Source organism: Erpetoichthys calabaricus, chromosome 16, assembly GCF_900747795.2.
Source record: "Erpetoichthys calabaricus chromosome 16, fErpCal1.3, whole genome shotgun sequence".
Taxonomy (NCBI): domain Eukaryota; kingdom Metazoa; phylum Chordata; class Cladistia; order Polypteriformes; family Polypteridae; genus Erpetoichthys; species Erpetoichthys calabaricus.
The window spans coordinates 80963136-80985734 of record NC_041409.2 but is presented as its reverse complement, the minus strand read 5'-3'; the positions used below and the strand labels follow the sequence as shown (position 1 = coordinate 80985734).

The 22599-nt window shown below is 38.0% G+C and overlaps 1 protein-coding gene across 1 annotated transcript; it reads right to left on the bottom strand.

Annotated features, from left to right (window-relative positions):
- Positions 1 to 5706: 5706 nt before the first annotated feature.
- On the bottom strand, positions 5707 to 21430 carry fam98b (family with sequence similarity 98 member B). The gene is made up of 8 exons (XM_028821935.2): positions 21283 to 21430; positions 20733 to 20881; positions 18943 to 19071; positions 10746 to 10924; positions 8856 to 8936; positions 7405 to 7521; positions 7095 to 7262; positions 5707 to 6873 (listed from the first exon to the last, which is right to left on the bottom strand). The coding sequence occupies exons 1-8, from the start codon at positions 21318 to 21320 to the stop codon at positions 6487 to 6489; spliced, it is 1248 nt and encodes a 415-aa protein (XP_028677768.2). The 5' UTR covers positions 21321 to 21430; the 3' UTR covers positions 5707 to 6486.
- Between the last annotated feature and the right edge of the window lie 1169 nt (positions 21431 to 22599).

Below are 22599 nucleotides of genomic sequence, written 5' to 3'. Positions count from 1 at the left end.
GGAAGAGATATCTAAGAAATTACAGAAAAGTGAGCTGAAGTGGTCTGCACATGTGATGAGGAGACACAATGAATATGTGGACAAAAGAGTGATGGGAATGGAAGTACAGGGAAAGAGAAAATGATGGAGGTCAAAGCAGAGGTGGAAGATAAAGTAAAAGAAGATGTGAAGAAAAGGGCTTGACTGTGGAGGAGGTGCAGAGCTGAGCTCTTTGGAGAAGGTTGATGAAGAACATCCACCCCACAAAGAAATGGAAAAAGATGAAGAGAAAGAAACATTTCAATTGATATGAAAATGAAAGGCACCACGACACCTGGAGTTGTTTAAGATGAAGCCAGCTTCATAGTTTCTGTTAACTGAGGTATACAGGCCTGTGGTTAAAGTGAGTGGTGCTCTGGTATCCCCCCTGATTTCACCTAACCTAACCTCCTCACCTCCATGATTTCTCTCTCTTCTATATTGAAGCCAATGGCGGCTTGGTTTGCACTTCACTATGAGGGGTCTGGTAGACTTTTGTTCAAGGTTTGGCAGTGTAACCTCACATCAGCAGTCACCTGGCTGAAAGAAATTGATTTGTAGAAACATTCTAGAATTCCCAGTCACCAACACATAATTACATATTTCATTTATATAAAACAGCAAAGGACAGAGCTAGAATAGGATGGATAAAATGGAATAAGCAGGAGGAGATCTGCACGCTGTGCATTAAGAACCCCACCGGCTGTTGTGCACAGTGAGTTAACTAAACCTGTTGTGAAAGTGTTGAAGGTAACACTCAGCTTTTCCAATGACTTAACTAGAAAAGCCCTTCTTTGTGTCCAGCAGCATGTGAAGCTGTGTCTGAGCGGTTTGTAGCTAAGGGGCTAGACCAATTGGCCTGCAGTGTTCTCCATACCCAAAGGTGCGTGTGTGTATGTGCGCATGTGCAACCTGTACCTTCAGTTTAGCAATGTGGCTTAAAAGATGTCGCCCATATTCAAAGGAGGGCCACCTGTTCCTGTTTGCATTTCTGGTAGAGTCCGGTGCCCTTTACAAAAAGAAAGGAGATGAACATCAGGACTGCATCACACACAAGACATTATGAGAAATCTTTATTTTCACTCCCCACTGAGAAACACTGAGCTAAATTTCAAAAAGCCACCAAGGGAGTCTCCATGTGTTTAAGCAGAGTTGAAGAATAACTGTGTGATATTGGGACTTATGAGTGTGGCTTTTGTGTTTAGCTTTCATAAATTAATACATTTCTGCACAATAACACATTCTAAAAGTGTAAGGTTGATCCTAGCAATGGAAAATGGAAAGGCTTTTAGTGATGAGAGCAGGCGCACTGTCCGCAGATAATGAAAGAATATGCCATTTTGGTGAAAGACGCCTAAATCCATAAGGAGCACTGGTCAGTGACACCTGCAAATAGTTCCCTGAAGATGCTAAACTGGCGGTATGAACCGGACCCTAATCGACACTTAGTACCGCTCAATGGAAAGTGCGCGTATTTAAGGCTGGCCAGGAAGACTCAAAGCCAGAAGCTCCAAGGATGCAGATGTGCCAAGAACCATACTCCTGTGCTCCATCACAAAGATTTAATTGAAGCAATCAAAGACCCCATTAAAGAACTGCTCCAATGGCTTCTCTTCAAATGATTGTATTGCAATGCAGATTTGGAGTGAAAGCTACATTTTAAAGCAAGTTCAAATTTATCCTTTAATTTGTGCCATATTTCTCGTGTCTTAATTTCCATCTGTGGCATTAAGTTTGCAGCTCTCATGGGGTCTTATCATACAGTGTGGACGCAGTGCCCCAGGTATACCTCATTCATGTCATCCACCAACAATTTACTACAAAGAATATGCCAAATTATTATTTTATTATGATCAGTTATTCGCATGAAACCTACAGGGTCACTAGCAATCCTGAATGCGGTAAAGTTCCAGTATGTTTACATGCACATTTTAATTGCTCCATTTGTAAACAGAACTCAAGCAAAACTTGCTTTTTTCAGGATTTCTTTGCATCTATGTATGTTCATTACTACCGCATTCCCATCTTGTTGCTTATTATTTAGGCATTTACAAGTTCAGAGAGGTAAGAAATAAGAAAAGAAATGTGCAATGGCACTTATAGCACAGCAAACCCTCATCCTGTCACTGATAGCAGATTATGACTCAGAGGAAGACTCAGAAATACACAGCATGGAGACAAACGATGAACAGAGAACAGAGTCAGGAAGACCAGAGAGATTCCCCTTATACTATCAGATCCTGGATGTTTTGAACGGGAAATTGTAGAGTGGCAGTGCTGAGACAAAGTGTGAAATGGCACGAGCCACATAACCTGAAACCGTAAAAGTGGACACAAAACACAGAAGGTGCCATATATGTGCAGTAGCACTGGACTGCATGGTTGACCGCTGCAGTGTATGCCACCAGCCATGTTGGAAAGATCACAAAAACATAACTGTGATCTGCAACTATTGTGTAATTATATATAAATGTTCAAAATTAAAAGTATTAAAAATTAGTCTAAAAAGAAGAGACAAGCAAAATGAATGTAGAGACATCTTGCCTGAAGAAGGGGCCTGAGTTGCCTCGAAAGCTTGCATATTGTAATCTTTTTAAGAGGTGTCATTTTACTTGGCTTTTCTCTACATTCATAATGGCTAACACTGTTCAACACCCTAGTACTTCTAAAAAGAAGTACAATAATCCCTCCTCCATCGCGGGGGTTGCGTTCCAGAGCCACCCGCGAAATAAGAAAATCCGCGAAGTAGAAACCATATGTGTATATGGTTATTTTTATATTGTCATGCTTGGGTCACAGATTTGCGCAGAAACACAGGAGGTTGTAGAGAGACAGGAACGTTATTCAAACACTGCAAACAAACATTTGTCTCTTTTTCAAAAGTTTAAACTGTGCTCCATGACAAGACAGAGATGACAGTTCCGTCTCACAATTAAAAGAATGCAAACATATCTTCCTCTTCAAAGGAGTGCTTGTCAGGAGCAGTGACTGTCACAGAGATAGAGAGAAAAGCAAACAGATCAATAGGGCTGTTTTTCTTTTAAGTATGCGAAGCACCGCGGCACAAAGCTGTTGAAGGCGGCAGCTCACACCCCCTCCGTCAGGAGCAGACAAAGTGAGACAGAGTTTGTTTTTCAATCAAAAATCAATACGTGCCCTTCGAGCTTTTAAGTATGCGAAGCTCCATGCAGCATGTCGTTTCAGGAAGCTGCTGCACAAAAGATCACAACGTGAAGATAATCTTTCAGCATTTTTAGACGAGCGTCCGTATTATCTAGGTGTGCGAACAGCCCCCCTGCTCAATCCCCCTACGTCAGGATCAGAGAAAGTCAGCACAAAAGAAAGAGAAAAGTAAGCTGGGTAGCTTCTCAGCCATCTGCCAATAGCGTCCCTTGTATGAAATCAACTGGGCAAACCAACTGAGGAAGCATGTACCAGAAATTAAAAGACCCATTGTCCTCAGAAATCCGCGAAGCAGCGAAAAATCCGCAATATATATTTAAATATGCTTACATATAAAATCTGCGATGCAGTGAAGCCGCGAAAGGCGAAGCGCGATATAGCGAGGGATTACTGTAAAGGGTCCAGGGAAGTGGCTTCAATAAAAGTTTGAACAGTTATGGTTATTTGTGGCTTGATTTTTTATATTTATAAAATAGGCAGAGAAAATACAGTATATAAATAAACAAAATATACACACACACACATACTGTATACACACACACACACACACACATACTCTCACCAGCCACTTTATTAGGTACACCTGTTCCTGTTCTATTGCTGGTTAATGCAAATATCTGATCAACCAAACACACGGAAGCAACTCGATGCATTTAGGCCTGTAGACATTCTCAAGACAACCTGCTGAACCGAGCATCAGAATGGGGAAGAAAGGTGAATGAAGTGACTTTGAATGTGGCCAGATGGGCTGATCGGAGTATTTCTGAAACTGCTGGTCTACTGGGATTTTCACGCACAACCATCTCTAGGGTTTACAAAGAATGGTCTGAGAAAGGAAAACTATCCAGTGCAGTGTTCACCCCAGAAATTTTTTCCAGCCGCGTGTCATGAAAAGTAGCCAGGTGGGGCGGGACGGGGAAATTTGGTGGTGGGGAAAATTAAATGTGCACTATTTTTATTAGTTAATAATTATTAATTATTTTCCAATGCTCAATAGGACTTCCTTTTTTAAGGTTTGACACTTGTGCCAGAATATTTTTTATTAAATTTAACAAGTATCCAATTCAGGATACTGCAATCCTAACACAAATTTTAAATAATTATAAGGATTGTCGCTGTCGGGAAGTAAAAACAATGAAAAGAAAAAAAAAAAAAAGTATGGGAAACCTAATGAAGAAAAATAAAAAAAGTATTCTTTAAAGCCAACTTGTATACGCAGAAGAGGTCTTCAGTTAAATATTTATTCTTATTTTCTTCATAGAGGCTCAGTTGTCTGCAGCTTTCCCATAATCAAAGTTCCCAGGATCTGGGCCCTCCAAGGAGATCAGCATGAGATTATTTAGCGTGCTTTGATTCATGTGATTTCTCAAACATGTCTTGATCCTTTTAAGGGCAGAAAAACCCTGGTCGCATTGAAGTCACCCATGACCAGAGGAGTGTCACCTCATGAGCACCATCAACCACTGAGCAAAGCCGAGAATAAAATGTCTCCCTCAATGAGAAAAAACTCTCTGCAGCCGAAGAATACACTGAGACAACAGGCAGAGAGTGCCTTAATCAGAGTCTCACAATACACTCATTGAAAGAAGCGACATTGGACACCATCGGAAAGAGCCGATCCACCACAGCAACAGCTACTGCCCAAGTATGACAGTCATCAGAGCAACCAGACCAATAAAAGGTGTACCCACCTACAGAAAATTTGGCCAGGCCCAGGTCTGCACACCTCAGAGAGTGCTGCCACTGAAATGCAGAGTTTTAATTTTTAAACAGAGACATCTTTCCCAAAATGCTCAAAACATGTTTAAAGTATATCAAAGCATTTTTTTCTATGATAACAATAAAAAGTAAGTGCGTGCCATGGACAGAGGAAATTGAGCTTGAGGGAGAGGAGACATGACGGTCTCACCGAGACCAAGATTCACATTAAGTCAAACTTTCGAGTCAATGCAAGGTTGCTGCTTTTAGTTCTTTTCTCTGGGATACAGCAGTGAAAAACTGTCTTCAAATGCAACTATCTAGATATTACATAATGTTGGATTTTCAAAGTTCCCAAACAGTAAATTATCGGAGCTGCCACAACACAGTATACAGTCTCTTTTAACAGCAGTCAATATAACAGACTCCATCAATTTTTATACTTAAGTGCTTTAAAAAACACACATACTGTACTTAATATTATAGAACTGCACAGACCAGGGGCAGACTCAGAACACATTGAAAGGATTATACTTCTTAGCTTGCCTGGAAGCACTTGAGAATTTCCCTGAATGTGACAGAAGAAGTTCCTCAGAACAGGGTGGCTTTAGGGTATTATTAGTGCGAACCTCAGAAGAATAAGTAAAAGAGTAAAATGAAATGAAAAGAAAAAAGGTAACACTAGGTATAAATAAGAAAAGCAGACAAAAATAAAAACTTACCAAGGAATATTTTTAAATGTTACATTATAATTTACATTGTATTCTCTTTCACAGATAAAATTCTATTTCCAAGTAAAATTAACTGTAAGAATCTTCTTGACACTTTACTGGTAAACACTGCAAAAAATATTTCTTTAAAAAGAATTTAATTTACTTTTTCGTTTAAATGGAGTCTCATCAACACAGAAATACATGATAAACAAGAACAATGAAAAAGATGCCTGTTTCAAAACATCACTTTATTGGGATTCAGTGACTAAAAAAAAAAAAAAAGAATATGCCAGAGCCGATGTTTTTAATATCATATTCCAAATTGAAATAATAATAATAATAAAAAAAAAAAAACTAATCAGAAAACCCTGAAGTCCTCAGTCTTTGATAACACTGATAAGTATAAAAATATTGTCAATGCTCTTCTTGTAACTGATATTTTGATTTTAAAAGAAGAAATCTGAATTAACACAAATAGGTCTGTAAAGACTTCTGTAAAATCAATCGTATCTGCACTAGCATTTAATTGGGAGCTCTAAACTAACATATAGGCAAAATGGGCAGATTCACTTTATCTGTACAGCCCTCACTAAATTCATTATTACTTAAATACTACACATGATCAGGACTAAACTGAGAGATTCATTTACTATTTTGTTCTTCAATTACAAAAGTGAGAAACAAAAACAGTCATTCGGAAACTGTTTTAGGAGGAGAGTATTCCTGCTAAGACTACAGATTTGACCAAACACATTTTTGACTATCACCTGAAAGGGATTTGTATGCAATGGTCACCTTGTTTTATACTCAAAGGAGGGGGGTGTGTCAGTGTGTATTTTTACAATGTGCACAAAAACAACATATCAAAAGCCTTTCATCTGTAAGAGTTATATCCACCCCTTCCACCACCTCGAAATCCCCCTCCACCCCAGCCACCGCCTCCTTTATTTCCACCACTCCCACCTCCTCCCCAACCACCTCCTCCACCTCCGCCAGCACCCCAACCTCCTCCTCCTCCCCCACCACCCCAACCGCCTCCTCCACCCCAACCTCCTCCACTTCCTCCTCCACCCCAACCTCCTCCACCTCTTCCTCCACCACCACCACCACCTCCTCCTCCTCCTCCTCTTCCTCCTCCCCTTCCACCCCATCCGCCTCGTCCTCCATCATCCTTCCGTTTTTGCCATGGTGGCATTTCAGGAGGAGGTGCTTCAATCTCTGATGGTCGGCCACCTCGGTCTGGAACTCTACCCATTAGTACCTACCAAGGAGAAGAAAAGGGTTGGAGAAGTTACTATCAGGCCCAAAACCTCTTCAATAAGGCACTGTCGGCTAAATACAGAAAATCTAATAAAGCTATCAAACGATAACATACTCTGAAAAATGTTGCACCATGTTTGGCGCAAAATATAGCACTTATTCAATACTTTACGTGACAAAAGCACACAATATATGAGATACATACAGTAGCAGGAAGAATACCTTGTTAATGGCACATGCCGTTTTTTGCCGAGACAATCCACTGCTTGTCTTTATAATTTTGGAAAGGTCTTCCCGTGCCGCAAGCAGAAATGGCAATCCAATAACTGACTTTGCAGATAATGCATGTCTTTTTGGCTGGTAAGCCTTTGCCATGCTGTCTGTCTGTTTCTGCAAGTTACATAAAAACCTCATAAAGAACTGAAAAACTAAGAAATAAAAAACATTTTTAAAACATTTCTCAAAACCCATTTATGTTTTACAAATGCAGAAAATATGAACATCCTGGAAAAGAATGTTTTACTGGACTTGCCTGCGCCCTCTCCGACCAGCTGAATGACTGCACTGTAACATCCAATCGTTTGATCAACATTCTTCTACGACACTCATATTCTTTGCAGAGTACTTTATTTACTTCTGTCAGTTTTACCTAAAGTAATATAAAACAAAATATAACTCAGTTTCACATCTGGTCAATTAAAACTTTGCTCATATTGTTTTAATATTATAGAAATACACATTCAAGGTAATTGAGCTTTATTTTTTAAGTAAAGAAGACTTATCCTTAAGATTTTGCATAATATTTATTTTCAAAAGCATTGCTTTCAAATTAATTATCTTTTAATATTAAAAACAAAGTTGAGAGAAAAAAAGAAGTGCTACTAATATAAAAGTTAATAAGAGAACTTTCCCTTACAGTGTTGTGAATATGCTTTGCTCAAATCATCTAAATATTTGAAATACGAAAATTAAATAGTTTTTGTTGCCATACTGTGGATAAATAAGGTACTGCAGAGATAGTGAATTCCTTTTAAGCTTAACAATAGTACATTTTCTAGTTTGGTCCTACTAATGTGTTAAAACAGTTTTTATTTTCTGATTCTTATTAGAGTTAGATTTTAACTAAACCAGTTCCTTGTATTTTCTCATAAAAATAATATTATTCAAAGTTATTGTCTGTTTTTACCTGCATTTTTATTACTCTTTAATTTAATATTGTTTTTTGTATCAGTATGCTGCTGCTGGAGTATGTGAATTTCCCCTTGGATTAATAAAGTATCTATCTATCTATATTCTGCTTTTTTCATCATCATGGCCAAACTGTTGAGAGCGATGGTGTCCATTGCCAGTTAAGTATCTTTACAAATATGCTATGTGTGAGTCTGTTACAAGTATATGATTTAAGATAGTTGCATGGTCAAACGGATGTCCAAGTTTTGGACAATGTCCTTAAAAAAACAAATTTTGGTTTGTGTGTTCAGTTATTAAGTTATTGGATGAGTAGCAAGAAACTTACTTCTAAATTCTTGGCTTTAATGTGTGCCTTTTTTCTAGTTACTTCTGGTTTTGACTATCTGCATGTCTTATGACCATTCTTTTCATTATCCCTCAGTGTATTCATTGTATGCACATACAGGGCACTTTAAACATATTAAATTTAATTTTCATTTATTGTAATAGTTTATCAGTCCACTGTATCACCTTGCTCAAAACAATCTGTCAGAAAATGTCAATCCAATTTAGCCTCCGTCACGGTCACTTCTAAACTCTTAACACAAAAGTGAATTTTTTGTATTAGTTTGTAGCATCACTAATACATTTAATCACTTTGGTGTCCACAATTTAAATGTTTTTCTTGATAACTTCAAAGAAATAATAATTTAATACTATTCTAACTGAAAAGTAAGATTAAAGATATGTTAATTTGTAAAAAGAGAACTATAGGCAGAATTTAGTTAATTGACTAACAGATGATGATCTTACCCATTGATCAGGACTTATCACTGCCTTCAGCAGTGGTGCTCCTATATGATTCTTGGGAGCTTTTGCAAGAAGTTCTCTTATCTTGGCAAAAAAAAAAATTACACAAAAATGTTATAATTAATGAAAATCACAGGAATGAAGATACAAACTTCACTAAAAAGGCCCATTTTCTAGGTTTATAGTTTAATTATTGTCAACTGTACATAGTTCAGTGAAGTTTCTTTCTTGCATGTGCTAATCAACATGCAACACATCACCACTCTCTAGCACCATGATTAGCAAATAACAAATTCTGAAACTTAACTCTACTTTACCTTAAACATCTCAGAACAGTTTATATACTAGGTCAAACAATAGTTTTTTTTTGTTTTTTTTTTTATTAATTTTATTGTAATCATTTATACAAATCGATCAATTTTTACAAAATATAGGATTGAGAAACAAGTCAACCCCCACCCCTGAGAGAGACAGCATGGCCAGCAGGGTAAAACTTAAGGCTTGTAAACATACCTAAATTGATGAGTTTAATTGGCCAGTAGAAATGAATAGAGAGGAAAAAGAAATGCGGAGATAATTACTTCCTCGGTGCTTTAAGAGCTTATTCTAAAATTTTATTGATTATATCCTGCCAGGTTTTGAAAAAATTCTGTACAGATCCTCTAACTGAATATTTGATTTTTTTCCAATTTCAAATAGTATAAAACATCGGTTACCCACTAACTTAAAAGAGGAGAGTTAGGATTCTTCCCGTTTAGCAAAATAAGTCGCATGCCAAAAGTGTAGTGAATGCAATCACAGTTTGTTTGTCCTTCTCCAATTTAAACCCATCTGGAAGAACACCAAACACAGCTGTTAATGGGTTAGGAGGGATTGTGACACCAAGGCTGTCTGAGAGGCACTTAAAAATTTTGGTCCAAAATAATGTTAATTTGGCACAGGCTCAAAACATGTGACTCAGTGAGGCTGGGACTTGATTGCAGCGTTTGCAGGTTGGATCTTGCCCTGGAAACATTTTGGACAGTTTTAGACGAGACAGATGTGCTCAATATAAAATTTTGAGTTGAATAATTGCATGCTTTGCGCATATGGCGCTCAAGTGAATTCTCTGCATTGCTACTTTCTACTCTCTTTCTGATATATTGATTAAGAGATCTTTTTCCCATTGTCCTCTTGGATCTTTGAAAGGGAGGGACTGTAAAATAATTTTATATATTGCAGAGATGGTGTCTAAGTCCTTGAAATTGAGCAATATTTTTTCCAGCATGGACGAGGGTGCAAGATGAAGAAATCGGGCAGGTTCTGTCTAACAAAGTTCCTAATTTGAAGATAGTGAAAGAAATGTGTAGCTGGAAAGTTAAATTTGGAATGTAATTTTTCGTATGATGCAAAGATATTGTCTATATAAAGATCTCTGAGCAATTTAATCCCAAATTTTTTCCAGATATTAAAAACTGCATATGTTTGCGAGGGTTGAAAGAGGTGGTTCTCTTGTAGAGGTGCCACAGATAAAAGCTTCTCCATCTTAAAATGCTTTGTACATTAGTTCTATATTCTGAGTGAGTGAAGCACAATTGGGTTATTAGTATATTGCCAATACCTTGCATTTATTGGGGCACAAAGCAGGGAATATAAAGAAATACTGCAGGATTTTACTTCTATTATGAACCAGGCCTGTGTATGAGGTCAAACAATAGTTAACAAAAATAATGCTATATACACTAAATACTTTGTTACAACTGACACACTGCTGGAGACAGACTAATTTACATTTTGTTATTCCACTATGACATCCAGTTAAGACAATTAGCTACACAGACTATTTTTATAACAAACATTTCCACTTGTGTCTTGTGAAGAAAAAAGAAAAAAAAAAAAGAAGTTTTACTATACCTTGGCATCAATGTTGCAAAATAAGTCTGCTGTTTTTAAATTATTAGGTTCCGGCAGCACAAGAGCTTTGCAGATGTTTTTTAAATCTGCAAAGGCTTCATTTTTCTCTTCAGCTGAACAGTTGAGTTGAGGTCTAGTCTGTAAAATTCTAACGGCCTGAAGCTCTGAACTTAAATACACTGCCAAAAAACAAAGACAACAATCTTCCAATGATTTGTAATAAGTAGAACAATCCCACATGCTATTCCAAGTCTCAGATTACACATAATTTTACTGATCCAATTCTGTATTTAGGCAAAGAACATTATGTCATTCAGGATGCGATTTTAATGCCATGACATTTTTGTTAACATTTTTTCAACAAGTTTCACAATATTAGAACTTTATAAAAAAATGCTTCCACTTCTTTACCCATATCCATATGGAATTCCAGCAATTAAAATATAACTTGAGAACAATTATCTTTAAACTGTAATAAAAAGACTTTACTGCCTAAGTTTTCAGTTATTTAGTCATCCATTCATTTTTGGAACCTGGGGCCTCATGTATAACGCTGTGCGTAGAATTTACACTATAACATGACGTACGGACAAAAGCGGTAATGTGCTAATGCACAAAAAAATCCAGATGCATAAATTTATGCATACGCCAACTTCCACATTCTTCCGCTACATAAATCCCGGTCAGCGTGAAAAGTAATGCACATGCACGCGCCTGCTGTAACACCCTAACTCCTCCCAGAATTACGCCTCAATATAAATAGCCCTTAAGCGGAGCCTTCTGTGAAAAGACAATGGCAAAAGCAAGGGGGAAAATAGATTGTAGCCCAGACACGGCTCTTGAAATATTTTAAAATGACACACTTCAACAATATTCAAGACTTACATACTGTAGGTTAGTGATGATCAGTTCTCTTAAAAAAACCCTTTAATGTGCATTTCATATATAGACTATCTTTAGTTCCATTTGTTGTTTGTTGGACAGAAAATGCATTTGTGTTAATTGTGGTTACTATCCATGTCTGACCAACTCCAAATGTGGTCTGTGTGAATTACCAAAGAAATAATACCTTTGTTTTTTGATGTGGTGAAATGCCATCTGATTATGACACATGTTAACACAGGTGTGAACGAATGTACTTTGCTTTAGCTACAAATTATCACTTGTATCTGGACTGCTGCTCTCACTTGACTTCACTTTTATTTTTTTCTTTCAACGCTAATTTGTTCCCATGGCTGCTGGCAGATTTTCTAGCCAGTGCAACATCCAAGGATAGAACAGCTAATAAAGAGGGAAGGCGATTTCAAGAGAAACTTAAGGCAGAATATTCTATTGTAATGAGCAGAGAGGCATCTATGAGTCTTGTTTGAAAAAAAAAAAACCAAAACAAAACACAATACAAAAGGTTGTTGCTTTTTGATATTGCAACAATCGACAATTATTAACTGCAGAAAGAAGAAGGTAATGGTATACACAGTCATTGGACCTAGCTTGGGCAGTATGGAGGCCCAAGCTTCATCACATAGAGTAAGATGTCTAGGATTTATGATGTAGTTTGTTAATGATGTTCTAGGTTTTGTTTAGAGGTGCATTGAGTGTTTAGATGTCCAGGGAGGTTTGTGGTGTTGTGTCTTCTGTAGTGTATACTTTAATACTTCACTATACTGTATTTATTATATTCTCCTACTGTTAAACAGAATAAACACTGACTTTTCCAGATCTGCCGTCTTGTGCTTCACTGAAACCTGGCTTGGTGAGCACATCCCAATAGCGCATTATACCTGCCGAGAACTTAAGATCTGCAAAGCCTGTGGTGAAAACGGTGAAGAGATGGACCAACGAGGCAAAGCTGGAACTACAAGCCTGCTTTGGCTGTACTGATTGGAGTGTTTTTAAGTCTGCAGCGACAGACCTGGATGAGCTTACTGACACTGTGACATCCTACGTCAGTTTTTGTGAGGATGTGTGTGTGCCCATGAAATCTTTTTGCACATACAACAACAACAAACCCTGGTTTACTACAAAACTCAGGCAGCTTCGTCAGGCTAAGGAGAAGGCCTACAGAAGTGGGGACAGAATCCTGTATAATCAGGCCAGAAACACATTGAGAAAGGAGATCAGAGTAGCAAAGAGGTGCTACACTGAAAAGCTGGAAAATAGGTTTACAGCCAACGACCCTGCATCAGTGTGGAGAGGTTTGAAAGACATCACCAACTACAGGAAACCATCCCCCCATACTGAAGAGAACCATCAACTGGCCAACGAGCTGAATTTGTTCTACTGCAGGTTTGATAATCCCTCTTTCACACCTCTCACCCACGCCAATCAAAATACACTCCCAGCACTCACTACCAAGCCCCTGCCCCTCCCCACTGACACCATACCTGCACTCAGGATCTGTGAAGGGGACGTGAGTCAGCTCTTCAGGAGACAGAAGATCAGGAAGGCACCAGGTCCAGATGGTGTGTCACCCTCCTGTCTTAAAGTCTGTGCTGATCAGCTGGCCCCCATATTTACACAGATCTTCAACAGATCCCTGGAGCTATGTGAAGTTCCCTCCTGCCTTAAGCGTTCCACAATTATCCCGGTTCCAAAGAAAACCTCCATCGCAGGGTTAAATGACTACAGGCCAGTCGCCCTGACATCTGTGGTCATGAAATCCTTTGAAAGACTGGTGTTGACCTACCTGAAGGACATTACAGACCCCCTACAGTTTGCTTACCGAGCAAACAGGTCAGTGGATGATGCGATCAACATGGGACTGCACTACATCCTGCAACATCTCGACTCTCCAGGGACATATGCTAGGATCCTGTTTGTGGACTTCAGCTCGGCGTTCAATACTATCATTCCAGAAGTCCTCCACACCAAACTCACTTGGCTCACTGTACCAGCTCCCATCTCCCAGTGGATCAAAAACTTCCTGACAGATAGGAAGCAGCAAGTGAGACTGGGAAAAATCACATCCAGCACACGAACAGTCAGCACTGGCACCCCCCAGGGATGTGTCCTCTCTCCTCTGCTCTTCTCCCTCTACACAAATGACTGCACCTCAAGAGACCCGTCTGTTAAAATCCTGAAGTTCGCAGATGATATGACAGTCATTGGCCTCATCAAGGACAGTGACGAGTCTGTATACAGACGAGAGGTCGAACAGCTGGCCCTCTGGTGCAGTCAAAACAACCTGGAGCTGAACAAGCTTAAAACTGTGGAGATGACAGTGGACTTCAGGAGGAGGCCCCCAGTGTTGCCCCCTCTCACACTACTCAACAACATTGTGTCTGCTGTGGAAAACGTTAGGTTTCTGGGATCCACAATTTCCCAGGACCTAAAGTGGGAACTAAACATAAACACAATTGTTAAAAAGGCCCAGCAGAGGTTGTACTTCCTGCTCCAGCTCAGGAAGTTCACCTTCCTCAGGAGCTGCTCATCCAATTTTACTCTGCAGTAATCCAGTCTGTTCTCTGTTCATCTATCACAGTCTGGTTTGGCTCAGCCACAAAACAGGACAGGAACAGACTTCAACGGACAGTCAGGATTGCAGAAAAAATCATTGGTGTTGATCTGCCATCCATTCAAGACTTATACAGATCTCGAGTCAGGAAACAGGCAGAAAACATCATTGCAGACCCATCACACCCTGGTTACAACCTTTTTCAACTTCTTCCCTCTGGTAGGCGCTACAGAACACTGTATGCCAAAACTACCAGACATGTGAACAGTTTCTTTCCTCAGGCCATCACTCTCATGAACACTTAAGTCAATCTCACAGCATCAGGGACAATACTAGGTAAAACCGGAGTCCAATTCCTTGTATGTGTACATACATATACTTGGCCAATAAAGCTGATTCTGATTCTTTGAGTGACTGCAGGCACTTGGACTGTGTACAGGTGGTGGTTCAAAGATGACAATTTAAGAGCTAGAATCCTCAGGGGACATGGCCTTGCAAAAATTAAATATAAGTCACAGGATAGGACATCAGGGTGTCGGATATTCACTTGGGAATAACATGGAATTCTGTTGATTATAAATTAACAAATACTAAGTTCAAAATGTAGTTTGCTATTAAATGTCCCCATATCGGAGTACCTTAGGGCAATGAGCAATGATTGGCTTTTTTGACATGTTATCTGATTTGAAGCCAAATATTTTTTTAACTCTGTTTAAGAGAAGTATTGAACTGTCATCTGACCACTAGCCAGTAGAAACAAACAAGCAGTGAATATGCCTGCAGACACCAGCTTGGATGAGCTTAAGTCACATTTGAGAATGAAACTCTCCTACATTTTGCAGGAGCTCACACAGACATGAACTCTGAACACAGCAGACCCAGTTTAAGGTCCCAGGAATCTATATAGCTGTAAAAAATTGTGACCTGTGACCATATGGTGGATTAAGCTTTGAGAGGGGAATAAAGAGAAAGAATCTCCAAATCGCATTGCAGATAAAGAATATACAAGATGGCAAAGCAAAGGCCTTTATGTATGGGCTATCTGGTGACATGAGGAGGATAATGTTCCAGCAGCCTCACAGAAGTTCTGGTAAATCATTTTACATTTAAGGATGGGGTAGTTAAGGTGTCATCCAGGTTGTACTAGGCAATTATGTGGAAATGCCAAGCTTGATTTGCAGATTACTATCAGGAGGAAGTACTCCTTTGAAGAATTCAATGTAATGAAGGTAAAGATGGAGACATTTGGTGAGATTTTGATCATTTTTTTGCACAAGGTTGTTGTAGTGGCTACACTGGGGTACATGAACATTGACTTGAAATGCTAAAATAATAAAAACTGCCGGAATGCCTTAATAATCACACCTATTGAGTTTCACATTGAAAGCAGTTATAGTGCTCAATACTGGCAAAATAGGGTTGTGGGCACAGTTTTTTAAATTGGGTACTCCAATAGGGTGTGCTCCAGTTACCAAGGGAATCACACTCATCTGCCTCCTCGCAAAAATAAACTAACAAACAAACACCATCCTATGCCTGGGTTATGAAAATGAGATTCTGACCAGCGCTCAAACCTCAAAAAGAACAGATTGTATCCTGACTGTAGAACAGAGAGCAAGCTCTTTGTTCTTGCATGGAAGTCCGACATGCTGTGGAAGTTTGCTAATGCTGTCCACATGTGCTTTGTAGAAAAGAAAAAAAAAAAAAAAGGCTTACGACAACATATTTTATGGCACACTGGGGCAGGTGCATAAAATGTTACAAATTCTGTCACCACTGCTGCTATATAACATTTAATTTGGTTTTGTACTGCAAGGGCTGTGGTTGCATACTTGTTAAATCTGTTAAAAGTTGTTAGGGTACAAAAGTGACTCTGTTTTGTTCTCTGCTTTCATTATTTTAATTGACAGGATATCAGGAAACAGCCAAGCCAAAATAATGTCAGTTGGGAACTTCAGAATTACTGTACATCTCATCTGTAAGTGGAACGGTTTTCCTCCTAGCTTCATGTGACCTCAGTTTGGTGAATCCTGGAATGGTTTGCAGCTAACAAAGATGGGATGAAAATGAGTACCTCCAAGTTAAGGACCATGGTCCTCCCCGGGAAGAGAGTAATTTGCTCTTTGCAGGTGAGGGAGAATCAATGGGATAAAACTCACAACAAGCTGGAGTTTTTATTTCCTCAGCTTGGCCTTGAAGCACATGGGAATTTCCCCAGGGGAAAAAACAATTGTTGACAGGGTTACGTAAGATTTATCTGATCAACTAAGGTCAGTTGCCTAACTGATCCACACTAGTAAAAGCAAACAGAGAATGATATAATCGGTCACATTTTCCGACACATTTGCTTCTTCTGAAAAAATGTCTGACTTACAAGAGCATACCATATAAAGTGTTTCCTTATGTTTATAGCTGTAGAACTGGCAAGTAACATTACTTGCTAATGGTCACATACTAAGTCAGTAATGGAGTCTAATTTTGATGGACATAATTGTCCAAGGTAATGTCATTTTCTAACCCACTTAATCCAGACCAGGTGTCATAGACAATGTTTCATATACCTTTCCAAATTTTACCATTTGTCTCACAAACTATTAAAAAGGAATAAACAAACAGGCAGGCAGCAATCAGAGTGTCATGGGTATTAGACTTTAAATCATACAACTGCTGGTCCAAATCCCCATCTCTATCCCACGGAGCGACCCCAAGGCATATCACTTTAACTGCCTGTATTTCAATTAATATGAAGATCTTGTAAGTATCTATCTATCTATCTATCTATCTAAATTAACTTTTTTCAGAATTTGCTAATTGACAAATACAAATAAACATTTAGCATATACCCTGCAATTTTTAAAAAAGACAAATGTGCACCACAAAAAGAAAGTGGCGATATACAGAGATGCTTCAATAGATCGGCTACCAAACTAAACCGACCGATTTTCACTACAAAAGACTTGGAATGGTGATCGGTAAATTGGTTGATCACAAAAACGACCTTTTAAACCCTTGCTTTTCTAAGAATTTATGGTAATTTAGTTGCTGTGCTCCTTTACGCAAGATAATATGATGGCTAAACCAGCAGCAAGTCAAGATTTATTTTACCAAAGAGCAAGAGACGACTGGAATATTAGCTTTTATGTAAAAGAAAGTGGATTAATAAACTGAGAAAACGGAATCAGAGAAATCGTCCTGTGCAGTTAGACAAATGGCAAGAAAAGCTACTTTAATTAATTCAGATTTTTTTTACTTTGTCCTTTAATTAAAACCAAGTCTGTTTCAGATTGGACAGCAAGCTTGTGGTAAGTGAAGCAGCTTACATTTTTAACTGGAAAAGAAAATGAAAAATTTCAAAAAGCTGCTTAGTAAACAATATGCTTGTTAGTTTAACAGTAAAATGTGTCTTCTACTGATAAACTTAACATTGTTAGCCTTGTGCCTTCTTGATAAACATCTTATGAACATTTGATACATTTGCAGTTTTTCTGAAGATTTGTATTGGGTTTATTATTTGTGTGCATCAAAGTCTACATTTTGGTAAGAACCAAGTACTATATAATTAAAATGGTAAGCCATATTTATGATTATACCTCAAGAATTATGAATGACTAGCTGCTACACTGCAGAAAAAACACTTGTTTATAAACTGTATAGTAAATGTACACTTTTTATTAAGCTTTGTTTCAGATAGGTACATTACAGAAAGAATTAAATGACAGCTTGTATGAGGGATGTTCAAAAAGTTACCGAACTTTTATATATTCATTGGAAATGAACACGGGAGTAGTAACTAGACATTAAAAAGTTGGTACAACGCTGGGAAAATTGCAAAGCAAGTGAAGGTGACTATATAGAAAAGTGATGTCATTTGTTTTAGAAATTCTTAATAAACAGAATAAGAGAAAAGTGTGGAAACTTTCTGAATGTCCCTCGTAATTATGGGAAGCATTTCATTTTATTGCCATATGTATTATGGATAAATATTTCTGTACATATTTTATTAATTAAATAAAATTTCCTTAAAACGCACACTTTATTTTATGGGTCACCAAACAATAAGCCTACAGAAATTCATTTTGTTAATAAAAAAAAAATGAACAGTTAACACCTGTGGTCTACAATTTAATTATAAAAATACCAAGGTTAACACTTTAATATAGAACACAAGGCTTCTCTGTGTCTGGTTATGCAGGAACATTGTGTAAAAAGATTTTCATGGGATAAAGAAAAAAAAAAAAAAAAAAATCAGAATCAGCCTATCCAATAACATGAAATCGGTGATCAGTATCGACCTTTTTAAAAAAAAAAAAAAAAAAAAAAAAACACTTGAATGGAGCATTCCTAGCGATATCCGACAACAAAGGTAATCAAATATGGCCATCTTAAAAATTCCAATCTAATTTTCTTTGAAGAATTATAAAGCAGAATGACCCCTTTAACATGACTTAAATCACACTGTGCCAAAACTGAAAAAGAAACATAAGCACCTCCAAAAATCTACAGTCACACACTGGACAGAATGTTTGAAAGGTGGAGAAAATAAATAAATAAATAAAAAATAAAAAACCCACACTACAACAAAACCCTACCAAAAATAAATAATCAACCTTCAGGCAATAACTAATTTTTGTACAAGGTCTTTCCTTCACCCTTGAGGTTATTTTGCACTGACTGTGCAACGTTTAACTCATTTGGCTAAACAGCTAATTATAATGCATATAAAAAAATAAAAACATCACTCACAGATCAATTTAAGGCAATCCTCCTTAGTTGCGAGTCTGTTTTTAATATCTCCAGACAGGAGAGCTTGATATGGACATGCCATTTCCTTAAGGAGGCCACTGAATTCCAGTTGTAAACTCTCCAAGTCACCTGAATCAAGATAATGTAACAGAAATAAAAATTTAAAAAAATTGGAAATATAATAGGAAATTGAGCCTACATCTCACCTCTGGACAGATCTAAAAGTATATACAAGGTATAAACAGGAAATTGCTTTCTAAAGATTAGGTGGCGAGATGTCATCCTTGAAACTATAACACAGGTAAAAATTGAAAAGATTGTTTTTATTATTTAATGTGATATGTATATATTATTGGGTGCTGAATTCAAAAATAAACATTTTTTCTATCACATAACATTTTTCACAAAACCCATTTTTAGACATCAGTTATAATGTGTTTTATTATTTTTGCACTACATTTAAATATTTTTTGTTTGAATGTAATATTTTCTAATATTAGTTTAATGCACAGAGGTAAGTGGCTTAGTGCAGAAATTTGGCAGAGAAGACAATGCTGAAGAATGAAGACTATTTATAGACTCATCGGAAAGAAACCTAAAAGGAGTACTTCTTCATAACAGTAATAACATACAAATACATATCAATACCCAATTCTTATTCTATGCAATTGAAAGAAACAAGAAAAAAAAAACTATGAAAATGTTTTGGAGAAATTTAAGTACTAGTACAAATAAGCACAGTTGGTTCATAAGTGGGAACCTGAACTTTCTGTGCATGTTACTGGGTCAGCAGTCAGGACATATAAAATTTCCATACTTTCTCTCTGAGTGGGACAATAGAGCCAAGAATTTACTCTGGATTCAGAAGGTCCTCGAGAAAAATGTTATAGCTTGGTGCCAAAAACATCATTTGACCTAGCTTGGTGGATCCAGAAAAAGTGCTACTACAATGGTTTCATACAAAACAGTTTGTCAAAGTCCTATAAAAAGATTAAGCTTGTTTTATGCATTTGTGACAAATGTTTCCACGCTTATCTCAGGCTAAACTGAAAGAACATTTGTACTGGACCTGATATTATAAAACTGATTTCTGATGCTGAATCTAATGGCGAGATGAACAACCTGGAACAAGAGGCGTGGGTATGATTCAAAGAAGTAATGTAATTTCTAAGTTTTTAGGGAAGAACAAGGAAGGACACAAACTGAAAAGAAATTGTGAAAAATGAATTACAGTACTTAAGTTCAAAGAACTGGCTTGCAACATGTGCCTCAGAGTTCACTTTTTGGATTCGCATTTGAAATTTTCCTCTGATATTCTTCAAGTGCTGAGTGGATAGACGACAGGTGAAACATTCCCATCAGGATATCAAGCACATGGAAAGAATGTATCAGAGATTTTGGGCTGTGACAAAAACTTGAAGTTATATGTAATTAAATGAACGCATATCGATGTTTTTTTACATATACGAACAAAAATATTACACTGACTAAATATTTTCATGTTAAATTGTTTTAGAATTTATTACATTTCAATTAAATAAGTGTTCACCTTGGTACTTAAACGTGACGTGATGGAAACATTCCAATTATATTGTTCATAAAAATTCAGGAAGACGAAGAAAAATATTTACAATTTTTATCGTGTTGAATTTTGCAAACCTGTGATAACCATCTGCCTGTTATATTCTGTATTTCATTGCCAACTCCAGCACATTCACAAAAGCACGTGAAACACACGCACGCACGCGCACACACACACAGACAGACAGTAAGGGTCCGGCTACAGTTACCAGGCGCTGCAGTGATGCTCTCCTCCAACTTGCACATCACTTTCAGCTCCGATGTCAGCCACACGCACAGGTTCACATACTCCTCGGAGGAAAAGCCTTCTTCAGCCGCCGTGCCAAGTGCTTGCTCATCTAATAGAGGTCCCGTGTACCTAAGGACATGAAATCACACATGAATTAAGAACCACTGTCACGGTTTTGCAGTTATGAAAGTGCACTTGTGATCCGTTCGAAACAATACGCCGTTATAAGAAAAGATTAGCCATGAAGACATCAGGCTGCTGAAGAACAATACCTTCTATGCCAAAAGGACCTCTGTTACATTAACACAGTGATTTCCAGGCCCTCTTCTGGCAATTTACTTTATGTATCCCATTCAACAAAAACAAAATTCCTTTAATATGTCGTAAAAATTCATGGTTTTGTCATTGGGTAGCAATACTTATTATTTTCTAACCGGTTTTTATAGATATACAAGGGTAAACATTACATGCACATAAAGATTAAAACATATATAAATAATGAACTCCCACACAAAATAATGTGTACCTACCCGAGCTGTTCTAATATGTCTAAAATATCGCTTTCCATTGTGCGCTAAATTTCAAGGTAAACAATGCAGACTACACGCACATTTCCCCGTTGTCTCTTTAATGCGCGCCTGCAAGCAGCACGCAGTGCGTAAAAAGCGGGCTGTGCGATGGGTGTCACGCGTAAAACAGCCCGGAGGGAAACAAAACAGTGGCTTTACACGGGCAAGAAGAGTTCCGACCTGCATTGACCAAAACGGTGGGCCGCTAAGTGTGTTGGCCTGTCCGGTGACTATACAGGTTGCCAACGATACTCTTCCTTTATAGTGACTGGGATCAGCACACACCCTCAAATTTATAACAATACTGTTCTAAAACTGTACGAGAATTATACTCAGAAGGAGAAGAGGGGAGTGGACGGACGGTACAGTGAATTGATTTGTCAAAGTCCAAAAGCGCATGTTATGTAGAATTGCGAGGCTTACACGTTTTGGATTAACATTTTTGTAAGTTTTATATTTCCTTTTACTATCCATAAATATGTGTTAGACATGTATCCGTTTTGTTTACATTGAAGGCATTTTCATACCAGTGGCATCGTTACGGGGGCCTTACCAGATCTCCCACAGCCCTCGCCCCCACCTATTAAATGTAGCTATGTATGCCAATATAGCCCATGATGTTTGATGACCTGGCCCCGGTTTCTTCCGTTTGCAGTTCTAATAATGACTGCCAATACTGTGAAAATTCCAAGCTCCCCAATCGTTAACAGAACGAAAACTTCAAGCTGGTGATAAGCCCCCAAAAAAGGGTTGAAGTTAGTGACGCCCCTATTTCACACCAAATTCATTTGGTATGGCTATTTTCAAACTGTGGAGTGATTTCTCTTAAAGTCCACATCGTTTAGGTAGCTGTGAACTTGCCAATCACACTACGGTGTGGATCAAAACAACCAGACTAAGACTTCTCAATCCTGGAGCGGTTCACATGAGGTATGAATGTAATCCGACACGGGGCCGATCGAACTATATGAGGTACTGTGCATTATGGGTGAAATTGTGCATGCCGTGGAAGCTAGGCAAAGCATTTGGAGACCCTCCAGTTCACAGCTTAATGAGCCGAAGGATAACATCGAGCATTAAACAAATTAAGTAGAGGTTCAAATAAATACACACATTGGTACAGACTAGCACAGTTCACATAAAACAATTCGCGCTAAGGGCCGCAGGACAGCAGTTCACCATGTTAAACAAAAAAATCGGGAGTGATCTCCCCTAGACTTTCTCTAATGCTCAGATATGGGGATGGATATTTGAGGAGTAAACCGCAAGACAATGATT